This window comes from Athalia rosae, chromosome 6 (genome assembly GCF_917208135.1).
Source record: "Athalia rosae chromosome 6, iyAthRosa1.1, whole genome shotgun sequence".
Classification (NCBI taxonomy): domain Eukaryota; kingdom Metazoa; phylum Arthropoda; class Insecta; order Hymenoptera; family Athaliidae; genus Athalia; species Athalia rosae.
The window spans coordinates 3614917-3637465 of record NC_064031.1 but is presented as its reverse complement, the minus strand read 5'-3'; the positions used below and the strand labels follow the sequence as shown (position 1 = coordinate 3637465).

At 40.9% G+C, this 22549-nt stretch overlaps 1 protein-coding gene across 1 annotated transcript; it reads right to left on the bottom strand.

Annotated features, from left to right (window-relative positions):
- Positions 1-14994: 14994 nt before the first annotated feature.
- Positions 14995-17143, bottom strand: LOC105686044. The gene is made up of 6 exons (XM_012400600.3): positions 16967-17143; positions 16651-16744; positions 16401-16500; positions 16105-16292; positions 15974-16024; positions 14995-15892 (listed from the first exon to the last, which is right to left on the bottom strand). Exons 2-6 carry the CDS (start codon positions 16735-16737, stop codon positions 15809-15811), a joined length of 510 nt encoding a protein of 169 aa, XP_012256023.1. The 5' UTR covers positions 16738-16744; positions 16967-17143; the 3' UTR covers positions 14995-15808.
- Between the last annotated feature and the right edge of the window lie 5406 nt (positions 17144-22549).

Below are 22549 nucleotides of genomic sequence, written 5' to 3'. Positions count from 1 at the left end.
TTTTCCAACTATTCGCAGGTACCGCGACATCCACCCTCCCCACACCCCCCCGCAGCCAAACTCAGTTCGGGGGTTGGTTTTTGGTGCGAACGCGGTTCGGCTTCGCGGCATCCGCCCGGGCTGTATATGCGGGCTTGACATCTTCCGCCATTAAACACAGTGGTGTACAAGAAAAGCGAAGGGACGTGGAGCGGAGGGCTGGGTGTGCGTCGTGTGTATCCGTACAATACGTGGTACCTTACGGGCGTTCGTCGCTAGCGTAGAGGGAGAGTATAAGGTACTAGTTGGTCTCGTACACCCGTAACGTGGGGTGGTATTAAACGGGACGGTGGTTGTTAGTTGCGAGTCTCGTAGCGGTGTAAGATCCCCTAGAAAAGCAAGAGCGTCGCTCTAGCTAGCTAGCTAGCTAGCTCGCTCGCCTAGCTCCTCTAGCTACTGTAACGCGCGCGGCGTCGTCGCCGCCGCGGCGTCTCCTCTATCCCGCTGCCACCGCCACCGCCGTCTACCCTGGCACGCTGTAATAATACGTAATATCTTTACTGTTTTAGGCAGCCGCGCGCATTATTCGGATGCCAAGCGTGCCTTGGAAATTTAATTTCGAATCGTATTATATCCGCGCCCGCTCGCGGAACACACAGAGAGAACGAGAGAGAGAGAACGAGAGAGAGAGAGAGAGAGAGAGAGCGAGAGAGGGTGGGCGAGGGGATGGGGCCCGGGGTTCCCACCCTCTCTCCTCTTTCTCTCTCTCTCTCTCTCTTCGTCCCTCGCCGCCTCTCCCTCGGGGCGAGGCGCGGCAAGACCCCGTCGGACGAACCCGGAGGCACGAAAGCACAAGGGGGAAAAGAGAGAGAGAGAGAGAGAGAGAGAGAGAGAGAGAGAGAGAGAGAGAGGTAGAGAGAGAGAGAGAGAGAGAAAGGGGGGTCCGGGTTCGATGCCGGGCGGCTGCTGCGGGGGTACGAGAAAACTGGAGCATAGGAGATGCAAAGAGGCTGAGGATGAGGAAGATAGAGAGCGTCGCTGCGGGGGGGAGGCGGAGAGGGAGCTTCGGTAGAGGCGACCCCGGGGGTGGTTTGGTTTGCACAGGGAAGCCGCAGCCCAGCGGTTCTCAATTTTCAATTCGTTTATACACACCCGCACACCCACCCCCTCTACGCGAGGTACATCCTGCGGTGTGTGTACGTACGGTAAACCCGTGTATCGCGGTACGATACACTCGTAACATGCGATGTTACGTGCACGGTCCTTTTTAAACGGACGAAAGAGATCCTCGCACGAGAAGAAGAGAAAGAGAAAAGGAATCGCGGATTTCTTCTTCCTCTCGCATCGCGTCCGCTTCACACATCACCCTCCAGTTCTTCCTTTGCGGAAAGGGCTAAAGGGGGAGAGTGGGGGGCTCACGTTAAAGCGCTAGAAATTGCGTCAACCTTTGTACAGGTGATCGTGTACTTGTAGTTGGAAAATTTTACACTGCTTCCTAAACAGTTCGTTATAACCAAATGACGCTAGAAATTTTCACACTACATTCGGAAGTAGGAGATTAAAAAGAGGAGAGTGAAGAAGAGCGTTGTTACTTTGGAAAAAGGAAGAAGAAAAAAATAGGGAGAAAGTTTTTTTTAGAACCTCTTCAATATCTTGAGCGAATATAATTTCCTGATTTTTGAGGAATTTTTATTATAGATTTTTTCTCACCCTGAATAGAGGGCGTCCCTTTCGCGAGCGAATAACTCGAGAAATTAATAATCGTATGAAAAAATGTTTTCATCAAAGTTGCGGAGTTTAGAAGCCGGGGGATTGGAGGGAGGGGGGGGGGGGGGGGGGGGGTTTCTAAATACTGATGTCAGTTTCTTCATCTAAAATTCGACACACTCAAACGAGGAATTGTTTCACAGCTGTCTCAGTTGTTCCTCCAAAAGAGAAACCAAATTTCCCCGCAAAACGAGGGCTGAACTTTTTCATCGCTTGAAGATTCGAATGGTTTTCTTTGCTATTCGAAAATCCAAAGGCTACACGCGAGTTCACCAATGTTATTCGATTCTACTCGATGAGGATCGAACGAATGCAATTTTTTTCGCAAAGATGTGCAAAAAATCGAGAGGGACAATTATCCGATCGTTACGATCGTTGCTCGAGAATGTCGCGAATCCGAAATCTGCTTTGCTAAAAAAATATATCCATCTGGTTTTCCACGTAGAAGACGGCATTGTATGCTTTGAAAACGGAAGAAAGACTCTCACTTCGTCGGAGGGCCAATTTTCGTTCGATCCAAAAAGATCCTCCGTCGTGCGATCCTTGCAGTGCTCGCAGCACTTTTTCTTTTCTTTTTTTTTTTTCTTTGGTTTTTCTTTTCTCAACCGAACGAATGAAAACACGTTTGATATATATATAGAGAGAGAGAGAGATATTTTTTACCGGGGAAATACACTCGAAAACCTCTTTCGCGAGTGTATGATAAAATACATATATATATATACACACAAATATACACCTCGTCTGTATGCATAAAAACCGCGGCAATTTTTTAACACCGCAAAGTCGCGAACGGGTCCCGCTAATTCCGGACTCGAGAGACGGAGAATCGGCCCCCCTACCCCCCCATCCCTCCTCACTCAACTGCAGACCCTAATTTCCATATCGCTCTCTTTCTCTCTCGCTCTCTCACTTTATGTACATGTATAATGTGGGATGTATAGCTACTTATACACGTACGTGCAGGGTGTACCATTCCGAAGCTTTAACGCGATCTCCGCGTCGCGACGCTGTTCCCAAAGAAAAAAAAAAGAAAAGATCTCGAACTTCGTTCGAACCGATTTCTGAATTCAAAATCAAAGAGAGCGAAAAACGAACGGGATTTTGTCTAAACATTTTTCTCTCCATTGTTTGCATATCACGTTTCGCGGCGGTGCATCGTTTTTGGACGAGACACCCGGTGTATAGGGCGCGACTACCCCGTACCGATATTGTCGTCAATCCTCTCAATTAGCAGCTTTCCAATCTGCAGAATTTCCGTACGCTCCCCCTTCTCACCGGCAAAATACTCCCTCGGGGTAAAACGGTCCGATCCTTGTGATCAGCTCCATGAACTACATATCTATAAATCGTGAGATATTCCGATTAAATTGATTTTCACCTAATCTTCAACGCCCTCCTAGCTCGAGGGGTCCCACACACACACACACACACACACCGTCGACGACGTAGAAAATTATTCAAGATTTCCCAAAACCGAATGCACGGGATTCGATTCGGTCTCTCTTTATTTTCCTCAGGTCAGGAGCAACTCGACGCTTCGAAAATGACAAGAGAGAGAGAGAGAGAGAGTGCAACGAAAAAAATGGAACATCGGAGGAGAAGATTTCGAGGGGAAGACTATTCGGCATTTTTGATCGTGCGAAAAATCGACGCGTACACGAGAATCTCGTGGCTGCGAAACGACGTCCAAGGTCGCGAGAAAACTCTCCTCGCGATTCGTTGTGCGATCCGTGAAGCGAAGAACGTTTCGCGGACAATATATTTCCCGCACTTTGATACATTCGTAAGTGTCTCTAAAGTATTTTGAGTAGATATCCGCGCCGCGCGGGAGTTACGGCGCGGCTATACCCGTCGCCGGATGGATTCATGGTCTTCGGACACGATAGTGCAGCAGCAGCAGCAGCAGCAAAAGCAGAAGCGGAACATAGCGGCATCGAAACGAAAGCTGTTTCCACTGCTTCTGATTCTCGTTCCGCAGCACCGGAAGTTGGGTAAGTGTATAGTTTCCTGAGCCATTACCGGGCTCATCTCAACTACCGTAACTCTTTCGCTAAAGGGGCGTAATACTTTATATGGGGTTACCCGTACCTAAGGAAAAACCGTCCGAGGTATCTTCGGGTACCCTTACACAGAGGGAAGAAATCGCCTGATGTACAGCGTACCTGTCTCATGTCCGATCGAAATTCGTCTTTCCCGGTATTTAAAAGCTCGCCCACCTTTGCATTCCTCACCCTATTTTCACCTGCGTAGCTCATACTCCGTTTATTTTTCTTCGCTCGCACACCGCCTACATTTTTGTCGCGTGTGGAATATAAGTATACGCGCTAACTCGTCATTCCATATAGACATACGTCCAATTTTACTCCAGCGAGTAAAAATACCGCTCGGCTAAAAGATTTTACCGAGATCTTTTTCCTCTTTCTTTCTTTCGCGTGGATAATATGTACATGTACTTTTCCCTCCCTCGTTTTCGTATCATCTGTTTCGCTACTGCCGATCAGAAGGGCGTATGAAAAACTTACTCACAGCCGATTCGAATATGAAAGCCGTATTGCACGGTGGATGTCGTGCGATTGCTTGCTATACGTGAAAAATGTCTGACAATGAATAGGTAATCGACGGTGGATCTGCGGCAAGAGTCGTCGTAAATTCGGATTCCATATAATATTCGTTTCGTAATACTTACACGTAGAGAACGATGCGGATAATTTAATCTCTGTACAAAGTGTCTGGGCCCGACTTTTCAAGACTTACTTACCCTCTAATATAATCTCTTGAGCAAAAGCGTTGATAATTCCGCGCAAAGTTCTACGGGGTGCGGCTAGACACGCCCAACGATACCGCGTGCAGCTGAATAAAGTAACCCCCCTACCCCCTACCCCCTACCCACCCCCTACCCCCTACCCACACACCTCAGTTTGCGGAAACGGGGCACGGGAAAAAAAGCGCAACGCGAGTAAAAAAATAAAACGAATGGAAAACAAAAACAGAGAAAAAAAAAAAAAAACTAAAGTTGATCGAATAAACTAAACGCGGGGGATGAAAAAGTTCACCGCGCTCGTTGCGCGGCGTGTACGTACGTATACGTATACACGTCGAACGGGGGAGGAAAATAGGAGGATATAATTCGACGCTGCTCGCGAGACGTTTCCGTCTATTAGATGGATGAGAAGCGCGAAACGCGTTGGCGTTACTCCGGTGTAGGTTGAGAAAAAAAAAAAAAAAAAGAAGAAGAAGAAGAAAAGAAAAAAAGCACGAAATGCCATCGCTTTTTCGCCCTTGTGCAACGGTGTACTCGTGTACACCGATGTACTCGGTTCGGCTTCCTGCCTCCCTTTTTCCAGCTCCTTTTCCTTGTACTTCTCCCGAGCCGCTAATTCCTTCCTTTTTTTCTCCTTCGCTGCCCACGCTCGCTCACAGGTACCCTACCCCCGTGCCCACCTTGCTCTGCACCTCCGCGAGCTTTTACACCCCCTCCCTCCCCCCTCCTCCCCCTGAGTAATTCTCATTCACCGCACGTAGCTCAATTTTATTTCGAGTCTCTAATAAAAGCAGCCACGCCGCGCGCTCGCGCGCTTGTGATGCAGCGGCACTAATTTTGTTCAAGTCCCCATTCATTCAGCGGGCGCCACTTCATTAGCCCACCAATCACTTCGGTCAGTTTTTCAAATGTGTTGCGTCTACGTATGCGGATTGAACGCAAGTGTGACGAAGGAACGAGATTTACCGGAAGATCGAATGTATTCGGCTATTCAGAAATCGAGAATGACGAATCCTGATTTCGTGCTGATAGCGTGAGGGAGAAGGGAGGGCAGCCTCCTCTTCCCTCCGGAGGAGCTAGGGCGCGCTTTCGAATATAACTTGCTAATTTGGCGAGTACCAACCCACCCTCTCCGTCGCGACGGAGAGTAACTTCGAAATTTGCTGATTGTCGCATATAAAACGGTACACCTGTACGTTAATAAATACGACCTACGCAACCCCGAATAATTTCTACAACGCGTCCGACATTCGCGTGTATCTGTACGTAAAAAGGGCGGCAGGAAAATTGTAGAGGTACGGAGTAAAGTACAGTCGCGTGTGTTTGATGCGTATGCAGAGAGTAGGACGATGTAGAGAACGCGGGGGTCGGTCCGAATACATATAACGTGTCCGTCCGTCCGTCGGTGTACGTCCGTCAGTCCGTCTGTTTTTAGTGTTAATTCGCTCGCGTTGTGTATGTATTTATTTCTGTCATGTGCGATCTGTGTGTATATGTGTGTATAAATATGAGTGATGTGTATATAAAGCGGTTTTGAGTTTCGTTCGGCTTCGAGGAGAACTCGCGAGTGCTCTTCCTCCGGCTGCCTCGGCACTTCAAAGTTCCGGTTCTGTTGCCCTCCGACAGGGTAAAATCCATTAACTGTAATGTATGTATATGCAGGTGTACGTACGTACGTACCTACCTACCTACCCACCTACCTACCTACTTCGTCCGCCGCATGCTGATGAAGAAGGCGTTTATTTATTTGCTCCATAACGATCGTCCCGTTTCCCTCGAATAACACCCCCTTCGGGGGGGGGGGGTTTACGTCCGTCGGATTGTTCGCGAATTAATTGTCAAAAATTCGAGAACTTCCGTCACGTCGACGAAGTCGCGAAAGGCCGAGCCAAGTTTTTTCCTTCCTCAAATAAATAAAATCCCCTCGATTCGCGGGCAACAAAACTTTGGACCAAAAAAAAAATATATATATACATATATGTATATTTCCGTCATCTTTATGTGTACATAATATGTATCACATCGGTCTATATATGTAAATGGATATCGAGAGCCCGAAGGTATATAGCCTCGAAGTTATTTCGACACGTTGTGCATATTTTCCTTGATAAGTATCGGTTTTTAAATGAAATTTCCTACCCGACAACGGACATGGAATGGAAGAAGAGGCGCCTTCTTTGAACCGAATGAAAATTAGGATAAAGGGGGTATCGGAAAAATTTCCCACGATATTCCCGCAATAATTATCAGAGCCGATGAATTTCCGAATTTCGTTATTTATCCTCTCGTCAATTTTTGGTCTCGCGACCAAAAAATCCGCGTAGACGTTGTCTCGTCGTGTCCAGGATTCGTAGAGCGAATGCGGATTCGTCTACCTACTTTATTTTTCACATACGTTCGTCCTTCTCACCAGCGGAATCGATACTTGAGAATTTTAACAAGCAAAATGCTAAACTCCTTGTCTTAGCAGCTTAAACTACACTCAAGGCAAGCTGAGCCAAGTCCCCCCCTTCCCCCCCCCGAGGTGTACGAGGGGTCGACTTCGGGGGTTGTTGCGGTTGCCGACAAAATAAGGATGAACTTTTTATTTCTTCTTTTTTGTTTTTTTTTCTTTTTCACCTACCCAAACTCCGGCGAATCTCTCGCGCTTTGGTTATCCGTCGCGACCGCGACGTTGTACTTCAAGTATTACAATATCCCACGTATCATTATACATGCAACGGATTATGGCGAAAGTAAAAAGAGAAGATACGAAAAATGCACGGGCGATTCGAAGTGCAAAGTTTCCTTTTGCGGCGGAAAAACTGAGGATTAAGCTTATGCGGTCGGAAGTATGAAAAATAGTGAAAAAAAAAGAAAAAAATAAAAAATAGATGAGGCGATCCACGTTCCACGGAAAATAAAATTTCAGGTTACTATGAATATTTTTAGACTGTTGAAAAAAAAAAAAAAAAAAACAGTTTCGTAAGATTCTTATTTTACGTTGAGAGTGGCCACTTTTACGAAAGAAAAAAATGTTCAGAATCGAAACAAAGGGTCTTGAAATTTTCAAAATTGAATGGTAATATAATTGAGCTTGAGGAAACGTTATTAGAGAATTGTCATTTAATCGCAGGGAAGTTAGTGACCATATCATTGGAATGAAGGGTAAGTTGTAGATGGTATGCGGGGATGTATCTAATGTAAATTTAATGTTTACGTACCAACATGGGAAGTAATTCAATTCGGGACTTTACCATTAGAGGAGGTAGTGTATAATAATATAGACGGTAAATATTAATTATCCGTTGTCCTTAAAACGTCTCAGGATAGGCTTAATTACTTAGGTGATCACTGAATAACACATGTTAAAACCATCGACTACTGTAGTATAAACCCCCTTTCACCTGTTTCTACCACGATTACGTTATAACCTTAAGTAATCAACACGCTGCATTTAAACCACCTTAGTTTCCATTTTCCATACCGATGGAAATACCCCCGAACAAAAGAACCGTTCATCCGACAGTTCATGATTGATACATCGCGAAATGGATATCGCATGAAAAAACCACCTGATAATATTTTTTTCAAAACTATTCAAAATCTCACTCACCTGAACGAAAAACCTTTCGACCGACGCATCCCGGAATATTTATTCCGTGGAAAAGCTCGAAGGTGTTAGAATTTGGGGTGAAAAATCATCTCGAATCAGGCATATCCTGCTTGTTTTTTTTTGGTTTCTAGCTTATTTTAATTAAACTCGATTCACCAAAAAAATTGTATGAGATATGTCTCGAGTCCAATTAGTTTTCGGAAAGAAGATTGCGGTTGTTTTTTTTTTTTTTTTTCTAGCGGGACGCAATGAACATTAGAGATTGTTTATTACACCGGTGGTTTTCCGTTTCACTTTGTAATCTCGAAACTTGGTTGAGTTAGGTAGGGTCGAAATCGGCGCGTAGCGCGAGTTATTCATGCGGCGAAAAGAGAATTGAATCAGCGCATGTTGGTCATCATCGTAATTTTCACATGCACGGAATAATTAACCATAGAATTATTATTTTCGTGGAACGTTGCCCAGTGTATGTACGGACGTGTACGTACGTACCATCCACCCCCTCATGGTTTTGTACACGAACTGCATCGTCACAGTTAAAATATCCTGTGCACATAGTTGCATAAAGTCCTGCTTCCTATAGTCCGCTGCACCATTGCAGACGAAAATTCAACGTGAACCGAACGTACCACGATAAACTGGATTTTCAACGAATTATTTTCCGGTCAAAAAAGCCCTTATTTCATCATTTCGACACTGTGGAAAATTAATTTTATCCGTAGAAAAGACTACATCGCGATATTGATGATATAAACTAATTTTTCTATCCTCAAATCCGAGTGTCTGAGAACAAAAAGCTACGAGGTAGTAGAGGTCTATCCCCTTGAGAATTTGTTACTCATTATCAGACGGAAAGATTTAAAGTTTTTCAGTAGTAAAGCCCTCGGTATGGTCGGACGCGCGGTAAAAGAGAAAAGCGTTTCACTCACGTCTGGTCTCGTTCCAACTTTGGTAAGTGAAATTTTATTTGTACAAGTCTGCGAGGACGTCCCCCACAAACTCCCCTCTCCTCCCCCCCCCCCCCCCCAAGCAGCAGCATCCCCAGACATTCCCGCAGGTATAAATAATTTTCATGAATAATTTAACGACGCGTGTTTTAAAGCGCAGCTGATCATACCGCGATAATTGTTGTAGCCCCCGCGAGAATTCGCGACGTGAATATGGACAGAAGACTCACTGCCAGTCGATTGTAATTAACGATTCTTAGTGAAAACTTTTTTCACTCGACCTAACCGATGGTCACCTTTTTCTTTCTTGTACTTCATAACTTTTTTCGCTCAATCACAGAAACGTTGAAAGAGAAATCTCTTATCGAATAGGCAGATATGCGTTTGATTGAAGATTTTTCAAAGGGCAAAGGGCTGTATTCAAGCCCCGAGCGAGATAAATGAAAAAAGACAAGGAAAAAAAACTTCGTTGCGACTTATCGGTAAATTAAACGTCAAAACTTGGTCCGATATAAAAGCGTCAAACGTCGGACCGTTAATTGTGGACAAGAAACTTTGTCTCCCAATTACCGAAAATCTTAAAAAATTAACGAAGCAGAGAAAAAAAGAAAAGAAGAAAATTCTCGTAGCGGTGTAGTACAAGGTCCCATTAGTGAGTGTGCATAATACGTATATTCAAACGAGGATTAGGGTAGTACGTTGAAGATAAGATACGCTGATCCTCAGGTGATCGGTTTCCCACAACACAATTAATTTGATACACGGATACCTGTGTGTGGAAGATGCGCAGGTGAGACGAGGGATGGGGGTAGAAAGGGGTTTTTAAACATCTCCAGCTTTACAAATTGTGGTCCATTGTGTAAACCACTCACGGCGGGTTACATAACGATCGTTGGTAAAGTTAGCGGTGAGAAGAACTTCGCTTCTTTCGTCTTCGCATCTCGTTCTTCATTTCAGAGACGCCCGAAGCCAGCCGCCCGCCGTCGTTCGTCCAACTTGCGTCCCGTGCACGTCGTATGCCCTGTAGGGTGGGTTGGAAAAAAAATTATCCACCGAATGATTACTGGATCGATTGCACGAGTAGATGATTTTGGCTTTCAGATTTGGATTCCTGAGCCGATTATACGTGAGATTACTCTTGAAGAAGCAAAAAAAAATTCGATTTTCGAGCAAAAAATGAATCGTTGTTTTAATTGAATGTAACATGCCTTTTTCACGTATTTTGATCTCAGGAATCCGAATCTGAAAGAAAAATTGATCGATCTCTAAAATTGACCGAGTTATCGCTGATTTTCAGCTTTTTGGGGTCGAAAATGAAAAATTGATTTTTTGGTCTATATTAATGTAATTTGAGCCCAGGAATCTGAATCTGGAAGAAAAATTGATCCATCTTCAAAAATGTCCGAGTAATCCTCATTTTTTGGCATAAATTTGAGGATATCTCGAAGGGAAAAAATCGCAGCTCAATTTGGACAACGGATTCGTATTCCTGAGATCAAAATACATAAGAAAAGTGCCATACGATCAATTTTGGAAATTGAAAATTTTCGGCCAAAATTTGAAAAAATCGTAAGGGGTACCCCTTGGAAAAATCTCAAATTTTGGGCGAAAATTTTTATTTTTCAAAATTGATCGTATGGCACTTTTCTTATGTATTTCGACCTCAGGAACACTAATCCGTTGTCCAAATTGAGCTACGATTTTTTCTCTTTGAGATATCGTCAAATTTGTACCAAAAAATGCGAAAAAATGAGGATAACTCGATCATTTTTGAAGATAGATTAATTTTGCTCTCGGATTCGGATTCCTGAGCTCAAATTACATTAATAAAGACCAAAAAATTAATTTTTTATCTTTGACCCCAAAAAGCTGAAAATCGGCGATAACTCGGCCAATTTTAGAGATAGATAAATTTTTCTCTCAGATTCGGATTCCTGAGATCGAAATACGTAAGAAAAGTGTAATACAATCAATTTTTAAACTACTTTACTTTCGACCCAAAAATCGATTTTTTTTTTGGTTTTTCAAGGGTGATCTCACGTATAATCGGCTCAGGAATCCAAATTTGAAAGCCAAAATCATCTACTCATGCAATCGATCGAGTAATCATCAATTATTCGCTGTTGGGAGCAGAAAAATCATAAGACACATCGAGTGGTTCTAGTCGTAGACCCACTTTGCTCCATCGCATTTATGTGTGGAGCGAAATATTCGAACGAATTTCTCGATTTAACAGCAAACCCAAGCTTGGCTGGACTCAGGTAGCCACGGGCGCGCGGTTTGTTTTGAGGCGTCACCTTCAGGGCTGAGCAGAGGTGACGTCTCACAACAAACCGCTCGGGATATTATCCGTTTTAGCCGGGATATTATCCGTTTGCGAGGATACGTACGGTGTATCGACCAATAGGAGTTCACGGCGAACCCTCGTTTCGGTGTAAATATCATAATGTTCGGCAAAGTTCTGGAGCCACAACTTCGTCGATGGTAATCAACGTCCATCCCACTCGGTCTCGCTGACAGTGTCGATAGGCGATTTCGAAATAAGAATCTCTACGAGAAAATCGTAAGGGGTACCCTTTGGAAAAATCTCAAATTTTGACCAAAAATTTTTATTTTTTAAAAATTGATCGTATGGCACTCTTCTTATGTATTTTAACCTCAGGAACACGAATCCGTTGTCCAAATTGAGCTATGTTTTTTTTCCCTCTGAGATATCCTCAAATTTATATCAAAAAATGCGAAAAAATGCTCGGGCTCGCTGGTGAATCGAGAAATTCGAATACAATATTTCGCTCCACTCATAGATGCGACGAAGCAAAGTGGGTCTACGACTAAAACCACTCGATGTGTCTTATAATTTTTCTGCTCCCAACAGCGAATAATTGATGATTACTCGATCGATTGCATGAGTAGATGATTTTGGCTTTCAAATTTGGATTCCTGAGCCGATTATACGTGAGAAAAGCATATTAAATCCAATTAAAAAAATGATTTATGTTTTGCTTAAAAATCGAATTCTGTTTTGGTTTTTCAAAAAGAATCTCACGTGTAATCAGCTAAGGAATTCAAATCTGAAAGCCAAAATCATCTACTCATGCAATCGATCGAGTAATCATTCGGTGGAAATTTTTTTTTTTCAACCCACCCTAATGTCCTGCCTCCCTTTTTCATATCATCGCCACCGCCGTATCCAACGGCCCTATTGTAAGCTCGCGCTTTTTTATGTTTTTCGTTCTCTGTTTTTTTCTTCTCTCCCGCACGATCTTTTTCAGCGATTCTCTCTTGCACCCGAGATACGTAGCTGTGGCCCCGGAGTTTGAGCTGGAAGCTTCTTTTTCGAACATTTCGTTTGGCGTTGCCTCGCTGGTCTGTTAGCCTCGGGAAAGTATCGCAGCTTTACCGCAGACGCGTATAGTCAACGGCGGAAAGTTGCCCAAGGCGGAAAAATGAGGTAAGAAAAACGTGCGGGCCTCCGGGAGGAGAAAACCAAGCGTGCCCCGAAACGATAACGTTCCCGAAGTTACACCTGTAGAAAAAGGGTTGAAATATATGTTACATCTACCGACGAATAACGTCTTATTCGTTTCACGGATTATTATACATGTGGAGGTAGAAAATTTGGAAACGTGACCGTGGAAGATAGCCGAATTTTCAGTTTTTCGCAGCACGTAAAAATGAGAGAGAATTTCCTCGTTTTTGTTTCGCCGCACCAAGCACGTAGAACTTTTCATTTTTTTTTGAATTTCAAAAATTTCACTCTTCCGTTAACGATCGATGAGAATATAAAATTCTACGAGGTGACAAAGAGAAAGGTCATAGATACGTACATACGTCACGTACATACCTATCGGAATTTGTATACACATATGTATAATATAAGTATAAAATCGATGATATATATTTCAGGGTGTTGTAAAACCGTTATGAAAAATGATTTTTACGGGGGGTATACGCGTACCTGTACGTTTATACGGATATATAGATTACATCACGTGAGCTACGTGCAAATATGTAAATACACGTATATGTGGCTATAAAAAATTAGATATATCGAGATGTGCTTACGCCGCGGCCGTTTACCCGGAGTACCATTAACCCTCCGGGTATTTTATTCATTTCAATTATATGTATACCGGTTTTCACAATTCACAAAATCCATATAAATAAACTTCACTTTTTACTTTTACGATGTAATATGTATTTAAATTAACCATATACACCCACCTGTACGTACGATATATCCAGACGTACATATTGTGTAAATTAAACCTTTGGAGAATTTTACTCCGTTTGTATTTAGCACGTTTCTTCACTTTTTAATAAACCCCTATACCTCGTGTACATATATCTGAAAATTTATGCACATAAGCCATACATATGTATGCATACACGTCTACCTATGTACGTACATCCAGTGTACACACTCCAGAACCTCACGTATTTTCTAAAATAAATCCACATTGATATTCGACACGCGTTTCTTGGGTATTAAAATTTTTTTTATTTTTTTTCTTTGTTCACCGACTCATGCCCGAGTTCAAAAAGAGGATACGTCAAACTGTACACATAGGTATACATGCCCCACATACAGAACCCACCCCCCTCTATTCTATATAGATGAAAGATTTATGGAAACCATGAAACGACGTCGACCAAGCGTTATTTTACAGAGATTTTCAACATTTCGCGCCGTACCGTACGATATAATAAAAAAAAAAAAATTCATGGGCACACAGAATTAATTTCGAAATATTTTCAGGTCAGGATATTCTGAGGTATGTAACACATACCCAGGATCTCTTCGGCATCTCAACTCCTGTATACAGTTACAGTTTTTCAAATTTTTTTACTATGTACACGTCCACCACTTACAGCTTTGGGAAGCTTTGAGTTTAGAGGGTCGCTTATAGGTATGAAAATTTGAAATTGTGGGAATATACATACGGTAACTGCACGGAAGAGCAATTGGTGGGTGAAATTGTGAGTCACGAGTCACGAAATTTATGCGAAAATGTAAAAAAAATGTTCACCTTTTTTCCATACGTACAAAACGATCCCCTATCCCCAGCGAGTTTTCACGATGGTGTACAAAGGTACATAAATGAACGTAGGTATATACGTGCAGTAATATGTGCGTCTGTATGACCTGCGTACACATTCGAACGTGCTAAATCGTCCCTCATACCTTATACATATTATACCACCGGCAGTTATATTCCACCGAGTAACACGTATAAAGTAGAGCTGGAGAATGGTCACATTATCGCAATAAAACAGTTAATAAAGTAAGCAATAACTATGCACCTCGTATTATGGAGATATACGACACTCGAAGGTTTATAATATCGCGGCAACGTTTACCCTACGATGAGGAATACGAAATACACCGTGTAACTCTATTACGGTCGGCGCTTTCTTTTTCATATTTTTTCCCTCGGACTTGACGATTTATGGTAATCACCAGGATATCGTACACCGTTTCTGTGTACGGTTTTATTTCCTCACCACGAAATGACGTTCCGTTTTCGCGATGTTGCATTCCATTCCAGCTGTAAAACATTATTTCGAAAATGGTACGAGCCACGTTTTTCGAAGGGTCGTCTCCAATAGCATCTTAACATGATTTTCATCGTCGGTTGGGTTCTCTATTTTCTTTAACGAACAAGTATTCAATTAACCCGGCGTCGCGGCGTCTTCCCTCGCAGATTTGAAATTGTTAAGGTTGAATAACACAAGTGTCGCTACTTACCGAATGGGGATGTTCCGGGGGGGTGTTTTTGAGTCCCGACATTGCCTTTTGCTGTAAATACAGAACCCTGTTTTCGTATATCCAACTGCAAATCAATTCGGATTCGAACTCGTCGACGGGGGATAATGTCGGAGGATTTTTTTACTTCTGATTAGGTTTTATTGGAATAAGTTTTAAGTCGAAAACGGGAGCATTTATTCATTTTTTCACTTTTTATTTTTGTATAATATCATATAAGGCACTAGTGTGAATAAACTGTTACAAAAATTAAAAGGTACAAGTAATCAATACGAATCGCATTATTATCGAGGTAGTTCGTTATTACCCTCTACGAATCGCCAATTGTAATGGACGGAATTGTTTAATCAGTTTTTTTTTTTTTTTGTTTTTCATCATCATTGATTTACAGATTGACAATGCAGCGATTCATTGTGTAAATGAAGTTCAATAGAACTGGAGAAAAAACGAACAATTATACAGATGTATATAATATAAATATATGTATGTTTATAGAGCTTTGTACAATCTAAAAAAAAAAAAAAAATCGTATCAATGATTGACCTAAATATGTATGATTACAATGTATAAATACGCTGCAGGAGATTCTTTTAAGTCTAAAAATTAAGATAATCCAGTTTGGTTTTCTTATTACCTATGGCATTTTATGCAATGGAATGTCACTACCGTAATCTAGGTTTACTAAAGTCTAAGTTTTAGGACCGAATTTGGACGGTGGCTGATCAGGTATCAAACCATTTCAGTCTTCGGTCTGTAGAAAAAATGATTTAATTACAAAATTCATTACCCGCAATCCACAAAGTGACATGAAAACGAAATTATTGTTCAGTTTGGTTGACATAAATCTGAGTCAATATCGATAAAAAGCATAAACTGAATTGATACAAATCGTGCGGATATATGCTTGTCCACTCTCAATACGAGTGTAGAAACTATCCATAATATAAAAACTAATTTGTCAAAATTTTATCAACGAAATATTAAATGATTCAGGGCCAGAGAAGCTCGATATTAGGTGACTGCAAGTCTGCGAGTATTTGGTAAAACGAGTACACGCAAAGCCCGCAGTAAATCTGTAATTTGTGTTCAAGGAAAAAATGAAGACAAACCCTCAATGAAGTCATTGTATCAATATGCATTAGTATTTCACTTACGTTGTACGACATCCACAGCCAATTACACAATGTTGCGAACACAGATTGTAGCTGAAAGGGATTAAATTTTACATTGATCGTTGCGATATACTAGTTTATATAAATTCAAGATCTCGATCGCAATCACTCACGTAGATGTAGTAGCCACCTAAAAGCCAAAGTCCAAAAACTAGCTGAAATAAACAAATAATAAACCACATGGCAAGCCATGGGAGCATCAGTCCTCTGATACCCTGTTTGATACCAGCGACCATAAGTATCGAAGTTGCAATCAGTCCCAGAAAGTAAAGAATAAAAAGTGCACCGAACACTTGCATAGCTGAAAGGTAAAATATTTTACATAAAACTGAGGTCTTCATAGAGCTATGAGCTTCTGTTCAGTTACATTAGTACATCTGAATTGTCAATACAGTTGCTCAACACTCACATAATCTGACGTCTGTTTCAAAAAGGGGATTGTATAGCTGAGTTGAATCACCGCCATTTAATTGATACGATATCAAGGTAATCAAGACAATGCTCATCGCCTGAAAGCAAATAGCTTCTAGATATAATATTGAAAAACGAAAGGGAGAAATTCAACGGAAGGATTTAAGGCAATTTGGACTGGAGGTAAGTGAACAAAGCCACGATTAACGAAATTAAGTCACTGTCAAAAAAGATCAGAGTTTACTCACCGATGCATAGAAGGCTACAGCCTTGCTGCCAGTTTCAACGTTGTTCGTCCAAATACATGGAGACCAACAAGATTTTAACACGACCATTTCAATCCTGAAACAAATAAATATTAAAGACTTTATTGGCGTATAAATAAAAGGTTTAAATCCCTAAAGAATCGTGGAGTGCAACATCAATACATTAGTCCTAACCTCAAGAGACTCTGCCGTTTGTTTTGAAAAGTGGGGCGTTGACTTGTAACCCATTTTCTTATTTATTATATCAAAATTACGAGCCTTTTTAAAGTGTATACACTTTAGTTTGTTCAGTTCTTACCTCTCAGTTAGATCAAATCTTTAACCAGTTTCTCTTCAGGCACCGTATTTAAAAAAAAAAATTATGTACACTGGTTTAAAGCGTTGTCTGATTAGTACTCGTCTTCTTAACTCAAGGTGTGGTCGTATAGCGTCATCGCTATGCTACTTGTTAAGTTAGGATTTAAGTTAGGTTAGTCTTTACTTGTCAAAGCTAAAGCTGAAAGCAGCCACAAAACTGGGAGCGCTCGTGGGGAAAATACAATGCCAACAATCTCCAGAAAAAAGATAGTAAATGTCCCTAGAGACTGAAAAATTGCCTATCGAACAACTGAATTCAAATTTCAGCGATGTTCGAACTTCAAAGTTCAAAGCCTAGCATTTTGGAATTTTGAATTACTGTAACATCTTGATTATCTCAGGAACAGAATAAGACTTTTCATAACGATCTTGATGAATACAATCCAACAGGTCTCAAAAGAATCCAGCATTTCATTATCTGAATGAAATATTTTCAATTTTGTTTACTATAAAATCTAACTTTTCCGCATTGCAGTGTCATGAGTAACGAGATAAAATCGTTAAAATTTGATTCTATATATCAGTGACGTATGAGAGCAAATTTCCACGTAACGTACGACATTATTTACTGTGAACAATATGCATGTGTAATACACACACGTTAATGGTATCTATTAATACATCAGTGGTAGCAAGGCCGAGTTAGTTTATTAGACGCAAATAGATGCGACTGATGCATACCTCCCCACCCTTCCTATAAATTCGTATATAAACTACATAATAACATTACATAAAATATAACGTACACTGAAATTAATCGCCAACTGCCTAGCCGCAATGAAATCCGAATCTCGCTCATATGCATCATAATAGGCATAGAACACATGTCTATATTGTTTACAAAATGTAATATAGATTTCGACCGATTTAGAATATCCGTTCAACGTGGGCGTACAAAGGGGATATAATTAATCTCGATTTTTCTCTTGATTTCTTCTGTTACATAGAATCCGACATAGGTATACACATGCCTGTGAAATATAACCGAATTTCAAAAATAGTTGAATGAATTCCACGCTAATTGATCCCCTCAGCCTCTATTAATAACTCCAGATATTTGAATTCATTCAAGCTCTATGAGAACGAGACGTAGTTATAGAGAATTCATTGCAATTACGTACATCACAGGGTAAAGTTGGGCGTTGAGAAGGGGCATTTAACATTATTATTATATTTATATTTATATACTCACTTATAAAGCGAGTTATTTCGAAGATAAATTTTTTGCGATGGTGGTACTTATAGTTATGACCGGATATCTGACTGAATAACACCTACACTTATTTTCTATTTATATCAAATATCCACTCTGAGAATAGCTCTTGAAAATATTAACGCGACATTCAAAATATCTTCTATCAAGCCGAAATCCTTCTGCCATTTATATATAATAACCATACCAATGTCAATTATTATCACAATTTTTATTTTTACCTTTTTTTTTTCTCATCTCAAAGGAATCCTACATGCATCCCCATTTTTCACAAGCACGTATTCGAATCCAATTAAAGATTGATATTCATTATAAATTGAGTTTGGTATACCGGAGGTTATACACATATGTATAAATACTCACACATAAATATCAAAACATGTGTCTAATAAAACGAACTGTAACAGCTATTGCAATTAATCTAAATTTTTTTAAAAATATATACAGTGCATATAATGAAGCATTACAGCAGGTGACATGATAATTGGCGCGCATAAAATAAGCGAGGCAATTTAATCGTTTGACGCGAAAACTGAAAGAACGCGTACATACGTGACAATTACATGGGCATTGCATGTAGATTTCTATGTACAGTAATATTCACCTATGCATAATTATGGATATATGAATTTTTACGTATAAAGGTAAATGAGTGTTTACCAGTTTGCAGTACGATCGTCGGCGGAAGCAGCTGTGACGTCATTGGTACATACATGTGATCTGTCGCTAAACCCGCCTCGGTGTGAGAAAAAGAAGAAAAAGATGAGAAAAAAAAAATATATATATATATATATCTGCTTTCGCCAACTCTAATAATAAAATTCGCCGAGTTAAAATTCCTTGTTTCCTCACCATCTTAACAAATCGGTATATACGTACAGACGATGCACAGTACGATACGCGAATGACAAAAAATATACCATTCATATTTATAGATGAGAATTTTTTCCGCAACAATTTTTCACGAGATTATCGAAGAAAAAAGATCATCCCGTACGTTTATCGAGTACGTGAAGGAGGAGAGAGGAGGGAACTATAAATAATCGAACGAGCTAATTATTATGTACTGAAACCTTAAAATGTTTCAACTTTTTTTATATGCCCCATACACACCGTACGTGATTATTATATTAGCGATGAGTTATATGTTGGTATTTACGTTGTAATTAAAATAGCGGTTCTTTAATAATTTATAACTGTGGATTTATGCGAAACATATCGTTGGCAAAAGCGATTCTCAGTTTTATTACAAGTAATTCTTATATTTCTCTTCCTCTCTCTCGTTCAGGTATACATGGGTAGACGTTACACACGTATATTTATGCACATATAAGCGGAAGTAGTAGTCAATCGTAGTCAATATTCTCAGTCGTTGCGGGAGTTTGGAAAAAGGAAGAACAAAAAAATAAAGAAAAATGAAAAGAACGGAAAAACGGACAGAAAAATATACCGCGTACATACAGGTATATAACTACACGTACTATGCATAAAGAAAAAAAGTCGCACATAGTTTGATTTACCGCAAGATAAGCTAGAGCTTGGTATACATAAAACTGCTATCACCTGCGGTTATCTCCGCCCTTTATATAGATATATTTACCATATACATATTAATATTATATACAGATATACACATTCATACATTACACGCACATATATATTGCAATAATAATTTCCCGGTATAATATATTACCTGAGAGTAAGTTTCTAAGCCTGCAGCCGGGCCAGAACACGCCGCGGTGATTAACCCTTTGAAAATGTAGTTCATTGGTGTAAGGTTTCCTCGTGTATATAAATATATATACATTTATACGGTCTGTATTACACATATTACACATCCATATGCCGTACGTAGATATGTACGTGTATCTAAAACTTTTTAATTTTACTTGTATTCTGAATGGAAAATCTTTCCACCCCCTTGGAAAGCACTTGGAATTAATAACAGTGGCCGAAATTTTCAGGGAATTTCTCTTTGGAAATATTGAAGAAAATTTCGAGTAGAAACTGAAAAAAAATAGTCGATAACGGAATCATCCTGATACTGTATTGCCCCATTCGTACAAAATTTGAGGTTTTCATTTTGCGTGCGCGCCGCCATTTTGGTACCGCGTCGAGAAATAGACGCCTTGTGCCGCAGAGCTGAGGGTATCGTACAATATGTCCTTAGATATTGTATGTGAAATACCATAATCCTAAGTATGATTAATGAAATCAATTAAACTTTCAATACACTCTCTAGATGTACATGTGATATTTTAAAATACTCACGTAACCACGGTTATTGAGATAACACACAATAATCGCGACAAAATTAGCTGTAAAATTTCTAAGATCGATACATGCATGTGCACAACGTCCACATCCGACCGTATAGAATATTTTAGCAATTGTTACGGGGCTTATAAATATATATATATATATTCATTATGCTCGTTTGTCCAATTGTATACCTCTTCGCTGAATGAATAATTAGAAATTATTTGTTCCTCCTGCGAACTGTAGGGTGAACAGAATTAAATGTAAAACGTCTACGTACGGACCAAATAATTCATTCGACACAAAACACGCCACGTGACTTCGGGGGGGAACAATTCAATGGATCGAAGTACGTAAATATCCTCGATACAGATTAACATCCCGTCCACAATTTTTATGGAGAAAATAATGAAACGAATGAATTATTCAATTGAAAAATGGCCTCCCTGATGAATACAGAAATGCAAAATCCTGTGAGACTTTTCCGAGAAACTTTTCCTCCACGTTGGGATACCCTTGTGTTTTCGATTTTCTTGAAAATCAGAAAAAAAAAAAGTAAAAAGGGAAGGACTGAGACTAAATTTCGCAAATCCGTGGACGATTACAAAAAATTTTCAGAAATTACTTGTAAGTACGTATACGACATTTCGTTATCGTGGACGCCCTGCCGGCTACAATATCGAAAACTTCATACTTGAATCTCGGGTCTTGAGACCAGCGGCTGGATGCCGGAGGCTGGAATACTCTGGACCTCTGCCGTACACGACGTAGCATATATATCGAAGGAGTAGGGATATTACATTCTATACTCCGGCTGTCGTAACTCAAGTCCCAACAATTTTTCTCGCGCATCCACGATCCGTGCCAATCCGGAATAAAAAAAAGGGACTCTCGCGATTCGACCTTCGCATCGATCGGAAGGACCTCAAAAATCCTCCCCTCAACGCTCTCCACACCTCGTATTTCTCCAGCCCAAAAAAAAATCCCCGTTTCATAGGTAAAAATTTTTCGATCCACCCTCCATTGTTTCGAGGGATGAAAAAACGAGGGAAATATTTCGGCCCTCGCGGAGCGATGAGAAAAATAAAAATGGGCCCGAGGTGGGGTACATCTGTAGCTTTGGGAGTTATTTCGAAGGAGGTATAACCGGATCCCTAGCTCCGGTGGGTCAGATGAGTCCCGTCGACTGGGTCGGTCCGACTCACGTAGCGTTCGTTCGAGTAGTTGGATATCCCTGGATGCCTACGTCACGCGAGTGGAGGATCAGGATACACAGGATTATAAACTAGCTCTATACAACGTCGCGGCGGGGAACGGTCGAGTGAATTTTAGGGCCTGGATTTTTTCTTCTTTCAAAAAGAGAAACGGCGGAAATTTGAAGAACGAAGAAAACGATCGGTGTAATCGTTGCGGCTCCCGAGATACTGCGATTCGCTAGTCAAAAATAATCGGATTCGCGTTTTCCGTGGCGTGAAACCGATCGTTACCGAGTACGTGTAGTGAGTTGCGTACGTGAAAAGGGATTATATTATAATACGAGTGTACGAATAAATGCAGTTACGGGCGAATATTTAAATGATAATTTACAGTGTGGTGTAGTTAAAAGAGCGTAAGTTACGCCTGTATCTTTATCCCCTGTAATACGTACGCAAGTACGCGTACATGTATAACGTAATACAACTTCGGCGTGTACTATAATATCGTCACTCGCGGTTCTCTCGGTTGTACATCAAGAAGAGAGAGAAAGAAGAGAAAGAAGAGAAAGAGGGAAAGAGAAAGAGGAAAAAAAATGAGCGAGACAGAAATCCAGGGAGGGACAGAGGGATCCCCTTCTCCGTAAACCACGACCGCCGTATCGCCTCGATTACACCGCCGTATATGTCAGTCTGAACAGTTGACGGTTGACGGTCTTCGCCGAAGAAGACGTTCGACGGTGCCGAAACGTGAAACACGATTTTCCATTTTTATTTTTTCACCAAAATTTCCGTCGCCCGAAATCCGTAATTCTTCGTCCACCCGTTGCACATCGAAGACATGGTCCAAAACGGTGCT